General features: G+C 48.6%; 1 protein-coding gene across 1 annotated transcript in view; it reads left to right on the top strand.

Annotated features, from left to right (window-relative positions):
- The first annotated feature begins 5,482 nt into the window (after window positions 1–5,482).
- Window positions 5,483–6,000, top strand: part of APOB (apolipoprotein B) — a 37,501-nt gene continuing 36,983 nt past the window's right edge. The window contains exon 1 of the mRNA XM_070428754.1: window positions 5,483–5,687. Within this exon, the coding sequence (XP_070284855.1) occupies window positions 5,621–5,687 (67 nt within the window). The 5' untranslated portion in view covers window positions 5,483–5,620. The remainder of the gene's footprint in view (window positions 5,688–6,000) is intronic.

The following is a 6,000-nucleotide window of genomic DNA, read 5'->3' as shown; positions in this document are numbered from 1 at the left end:
CATAGTCTCAGCTTCCCATTGCTCTTCAGTGGTGCCGCCCAACCCAATTCCACAAATCCTGCCCATCATCCAAGATCCTGCTCACGTCTCACTTCCTCCAGAGCCCCTAAGAGCACCTTAGACCAATGTGGTCTAGCTGTGTAGACCCCACTTTGGTTGCGTTATGGGCACTCATTCCTACCTGAGATGTGGATTCATGCCCCTTTACTTTTCTGTAAGCTCTCAGAGGACAGAAGGCCCAGGGGCTCCCTAAATCCTTAAAGAGAATCAATGGTCCTGGGAATGGCGAGGCTTGTTTATCCAGCCAGCCAGCCATTTATCATGAGCACTGGTCTCAGCCTTTTGAGGGTAGTTATTTCTGGTCCTTAGTCCTATGAGAATATAAAGAAAACTAAAATAAACAAAACAAAACACAAATGGGTAAAGAGTAATTGACCACTCTGGCCAGTGTTGCTCAGTGGTTAGAGTGTTCTATTTCTCAGGCAGTGTGTCTTTGTAGAGATGGGTCGCCTCCTGGAAAACCCATCCTGCTAATGGTTCTGAATTCTCAGCCCCTAACTGCCTGGAGACTTGAACCCCATATAATTTATGCCTTTTAAAAAATTACCACATCCTCATAGAACAGTGGTCGGCAAACTCATTAGTCAACAGAGCCAAATAGCAACAGTACAACGATTGAAATTTCTTTTGAGAGCCAAATTTTTTAAACTTAAACTATATAGGTAGGTACATTGTTATTAACTTAATTAGGGTACTCCTAAGCTGGCCTTTGCTAAAAATGTCCTCAATCTGATTGAGGTACGTTCGCTGAGGTGGACCCCTTCCAACTCTCCCATCCACACTCGTCTTATATACTTGTTTCGTCTATCTCCTTTCGTTCATCCTCTCTGTATGTCCAAACCATCTCAATATACCTTTCTCAATCCTCAGCACTACATCTTTTCACTCCACAACACTTCCTAAAATTAACTTAATAAACTTTACTTAAAGTTTTAAGTCAACTTCGCACTGTACATGCGTACCCGCAAGTGGTATTTTGTGGAAGAGCCACACTCAAGGGGCCAAAGAGCCATGTGTGGCTCGCGAGCCGCAGTTTGCCAACCACTGTCATAGAATCGAATTAATCAGAGCTACAATGGGCCTAAGAGGTCATCTAGTCCTGTCCACTCATCACAGATGGAACCAACACTCAGAGTCTTAGAGACTGTCCCATGATCCTAGTTTATAGATGCTGCTCCTTCTCATACTGATTCAAAGTTACCATACATTCTACATTAAACTTTAAACATATAAAGCAAACCTATCTCGCAAGGACCATCCCACATTCTAATCACAGTGTTTACTCCTTAGCTACTATCTGCCCAGCCTGGAAGAGGTGTTGGTGAGGGAGAGGGGAGAGGGATACAAAGGTGAAAACTGCACACCATTCTTGCCCTCCAAGCTTCTCTCTCTGGTTGCAAAGGTAATATGTAAACAGGTGAAAAACTAAGTCTTATTACTAGAGAAAAATATAAGTTCAGGGCAACAATAAACAGTTTGTACGAAGGCCCTCTGAAGAAACTGATAGGAGATCAGGGTCAGAAGCCAGAAGGTCTAACTGGGCTAGACTAGGGAAAGGCTCCTCGCAGTGGGTGGGGCTGGATGGGTGAGCTCTGCATCATCAAGGAAGTGATACTGCATCGCACAGGAGTGCACATGGACAGTGTGGACTTCGGGCCTCTTTTCCCCCAGAAGGAACTCCTGCTCAACATTCTGACCTTGGCTCTTGGCTAGCAGAACGACAGAGGAGGAAGGTCTCTTTTCCCCTCCTCACAGCAAGTTCATCATCCATTGGTGATATCTCCATTTGGTTGACACTGGCCCATTCCACCATCTCCCACCTGTGCCATTCACATGAATGACCTATTTTTTCTTGACAGTTCTCATTTGTGTGTGTGTGTGTGTGTGTGTGTGTGTGAGAGAGAGAGAGAGAGAGAGAGAGAGAGAGAGAGAGAGATTGGCATGCACAGACCACACTGGGCACAGTTCCATCTATAATTCTTGAAGTTGACGAGATTTCCAGCTTCTGGGCATCATTTGCAATTATAATGCCATCATAGGCAGAAAAGAGATAGACTAATTAATCATTGTCAATACTCGTCCCTATTTGCCAAATGAGCTTTCTGAGCAGCATAGCTGGAGGTTCTTTGTATCAAATCAGATACCCTTGTTTCATTTAGCATCATGGTCATTGTTTGTAAGTATCCTGGTAACAATGGGGTATATGAAGGGCATCGATTCATTGATTTGTATTCACCAAATGATGTACCGAACGCTTATTTCAGTATGAGAACAACACTGAACTCAGAAATTGGGCTTCTGAGGGGCCTTTCATAGCATCCACCGTTTCCTAGACTTGGCCAGGACCCTTCTGGTCACCTTCAGATAAACAGAATGCATAGTCTCCCTTCCAGAAGCCATCACTGGTCTAGTCCGCATTATCTAATTCCTTGAAATTCCGCCAGTCAGGCTGCTTTCTAATGGGTACCCAGAGCTCTGTGATCACTCAGACTGATGGTTCACCCCATGGGACTTTGCATTCATGAGCTGATAAGCCATAGCCACTCACTGAGATTAGCTTTGTGACAGCGGAGTGTGTCTCTGCTGGAGTCACTAATCTGTCTGCTGGAGCAAGGCCTCCTTTCCCCGCAAGTGATTTCAAATACCCAGAAATGTTAGGAAGCAGCAGAGACAAATGGTGTCTCACACACACCGGCAGCCACAGTATTCGTGGCCCTCCTGAATGCCTGATTTTGCTTCTGAGTCCTATCTTCAGCACTGACTTCCTATGTTTGTCCTATTAGCCTGTGTTCATCTAAGTTGTGGTTAGCTAGCTCCAATTGGTACCCTTAACATGCACTTCCTCTCTAACACACACATAATAAGTGGTAGCTGTTACCATTTATTGAGGATCTTTTATTTGCCAGGCATCCTGCTATCAATGCAACTCTTTACATAGTTGTTTCATTTAATTCTCAAAAATTCCTACGGGAAAGGGAGATCTTTTTAATTCCGTTTTAGGGATGATGAAAAAGAGACTCAGACTGGTGAAGTCACTTGCCCAAGGTTTCAGACCTCACAAGAAACCCAGCTCAGATTCGACTCCAGGTCTTCTTGACACTGGTTTCCTTTGCATAAAGCTGACCTCTACGAACTAGTATTTTCTCTGTTCAATGAGTAACTTATACTGGAAGATTTTCTGACTCTTTGTTCTATGTGAGGTCTCCCTGAAAAGTGGTCTTGAAACTTAAAACATTTTTAGGAGAGGGAATTGAGAAATGTTCTACTTACTAGTAAAGGGAAAGGATGAAGGGTGGAATCTGTGGTCCCAAATAAAACTATATTTTCAAATCGCTTTTAAAAAAGGATCTAGGTGGATTTTGTAATTTAAGAAAAAATCTATGCATTAAGCCTTACCGTATTTTTGTGAGTCTGCTCAAGTTCAACTCAACAATTCAACATGTGCTGTGGTGCTGGTGTACTTGAGAATGAGCACGGAGGCCCAGCACCGGGTGACTTCCAGAGGAAATCAGAGAAAGCAAGAGATCATCCCCGTCTCCAGGCTTTCTCCTGTAGAGATGATGACAGTCAACTCAGGGACAGCCAAACATCCCACAAGTTTTCCCTGCACCCACGTTATCAGATTCATTTTTGATTCCCAAATCATAGAAATCACGTTTGTCTGCTGACGCTGACTCTAGGACAGTGACTCCATCTGTTATCAAGAGAGGAAGCCTGGATTTGTGCTGGTAAATTGGAGTTGGCCATCTCTATCTGGTTTCTTTGTGACTCACCCATTCTCCTTAAAGAGACCATTTCCTAAAATACAGCAACTCCTTCTGTGGCAAGTCAGCCCACTTAAAATAGGTGTGTGTTTTTTTAATGCTCAGAGAATACACCTGAAACTAATACAAAATAATTAAAGTGTTATTTTAAAAAGTTTTAATGCTCAGAGAAATGGCATTTTGGAGTGATGAGTTTCTCCAGCAACTTCACAGTTCAGTGGCGTAGGCTTGGCCAGCCTTGGGTTGAGGCCTTTTCAATATCCCCCTTTTACAATATGAATATACCATGGATGCAAAGCAACTGACCATTGAAGGGAGTGTAGCTGCCCACGGGGGTTTGTGTTAAACACAACAATACTGTACATGAATGAGGAGAAGGGTGGAGCCCCGGGCCGGGAACAAGGCCCACATCGAAGTCTTTGTACACGGTTACTGTTTCAGAATATGACTCTTCTGGAATCACCGGTCCCGCCACCAGAAGATTTTTTAAATCTTCACAATTATTGGTTACGTCTGGATATGGCACAGAAACAACGAATTTTATCAAGTAGTGATTCTGTGATAGGTGCTGTGGGTACTCCTTAGTCCACACTCTCTCTTCATGGCCCTCCATGCCCACTCTGCCAGCAGGCATACCCGCACCATTCTGCCCTGCTCACGGCCTACCTCCATGGCTCACCAGCAGTTTCCTGTTTACCCACCTTGTCTCCCCAACCAGATTGGAGGTGCCTTGAGGACAGGGCCAGTCCTAAGCGATCTGCACTGAGCCCGGTTCTCCACAGCTAGGGAGAGGAGGGGTGCCTTGGGAAGGTCTCCTGTGGGAAATGTCCTGTGGAGAAGGCTCCCAGATGTTTGGGAGGAACATGGCATGTCCAGTCCACTACTCTGCTTCTCCTTTCCAGGCTCCCCATCTCTGGAGGAAACCCAGGCTCCTCCCCTCAATTTGCCCAGAAGACTGCCCAAGGGGTGGGAGGTAAGGGGGTGGGGAGACCCCCACTTCATGAGGGGTTCTGGAAGATTTGGGCACCTGGCTCCTGCTGTGACTATGACTTCCTTGCCCCTTGGGGTGACTTCAGGTCCCTCAGGGTAACTTTGGGTCAGTTACTCACCAGAGCTCCCTCCTTCCCCTTTCTCTCTGCTTCCTTTCCATGATATGAATCCTGAGCAGATAACCACAGCCACGGGTGCCTATCAGGATTAGGGGTGCCCTATCAACCCAAAATCTACCCAAATGGGAAAGGATGGAGAGGAAAACGTCTCCACCAAGACACTGTGAAGGGCTGGCTCCCCAAAGGGCTACAAAGTGGGACTGGGGAGCTGGGGTGGGTTGGCCCCAGTGCCTGGTCATCTGAAGGCCCTGCTGGGCCAGGCAGGCTTCTCAGATGCCAGCCCACTGTCCCCATGGCCTCACCCTCTGAGACCCCCCGGGGGAGAGGACCGGCCAGGCCAGAGGAAAGGCCGGTGTGGCTCTGGCTGAGCCCCCTCGCCGCAGGCCCCTCCTCAGGTTCTGAGAGGAGCCCTGGAAAAGCAAACAGGCCTGGAGGCTGCCCTTTGGACCTTTTGTAGTTCGCTGGGCGTTCCGAAAGCTGGGCGGGCGGCCTCATATAAATAGGGTGCCGACTCAGGGTGCGCATTCTCACCTGGGTGCGGAGACCTGCCTGCGTGTACCTCTCCCGGAGCGCCTTCTCACCTCTGTGCAGTTCTGTCTGTGTGAACCCTTGCGCGTGGAACCAGCGAGCGTCCTGAGTCCAGGCCCAGCCTGCGAGGTGCAGGGAGGTAGCCGGCCGAGGTCGGCCATGGGCCCATCAGGCCCCGCGCTGCTGGCGCTGCTGCTGCTGATGATCACAGCAGGTGCCCGGGCAGGTGAGTGCAGCGGCCCCCAGCCCGCCCGCCCCGCTGGGGTACAGCATCCAGAATGTCCAAGAACCCAGCCAGAGGGGCAAAAAGCCAGCGGCAGGAGGGGTGGCTCAGACCTGCTGGGGCAGCTGAGACCTGGGTCAGATGGAGGGCAGTCACGTTCAGGGCCAAGGGGCTAGGGGGCCAGGGCCTGGTGGGTGGCTCCCAGCCTCAGGATGGGGAGAGGCCTGGGGGCAGGGGACGGAGGGGCTGGGGAGCCGGTTCTCCAGAACCTGCTTCCTCCTAAAAGAGAAAGGCGCTGTGGGTGCAGAGGTCCTCC

The sequence above is a fragment of the Myotis yumanensis genome, unplaced genomic scaffold (assembly GCF_028538775.1).
Source record: "Myotis yumanensis isolate MYYU_CA2020_CCGP unplaced genomic scaffold, mMyoYum1.0.hap1 SCAF_11, whole genome shotgun sequence".
In the NCBI taxonomy this organism is placed as follows: Eukaryota; Metazoa; Chordata; class Mammalia; order Chiroptera; family Vespertilionidae; genus Myotis; species Myotis yumanensis.
Note: the sequence above shows the minus strand (reverse complement) of the source record. Positions and strands in the feature narration are given on the sequence as shown.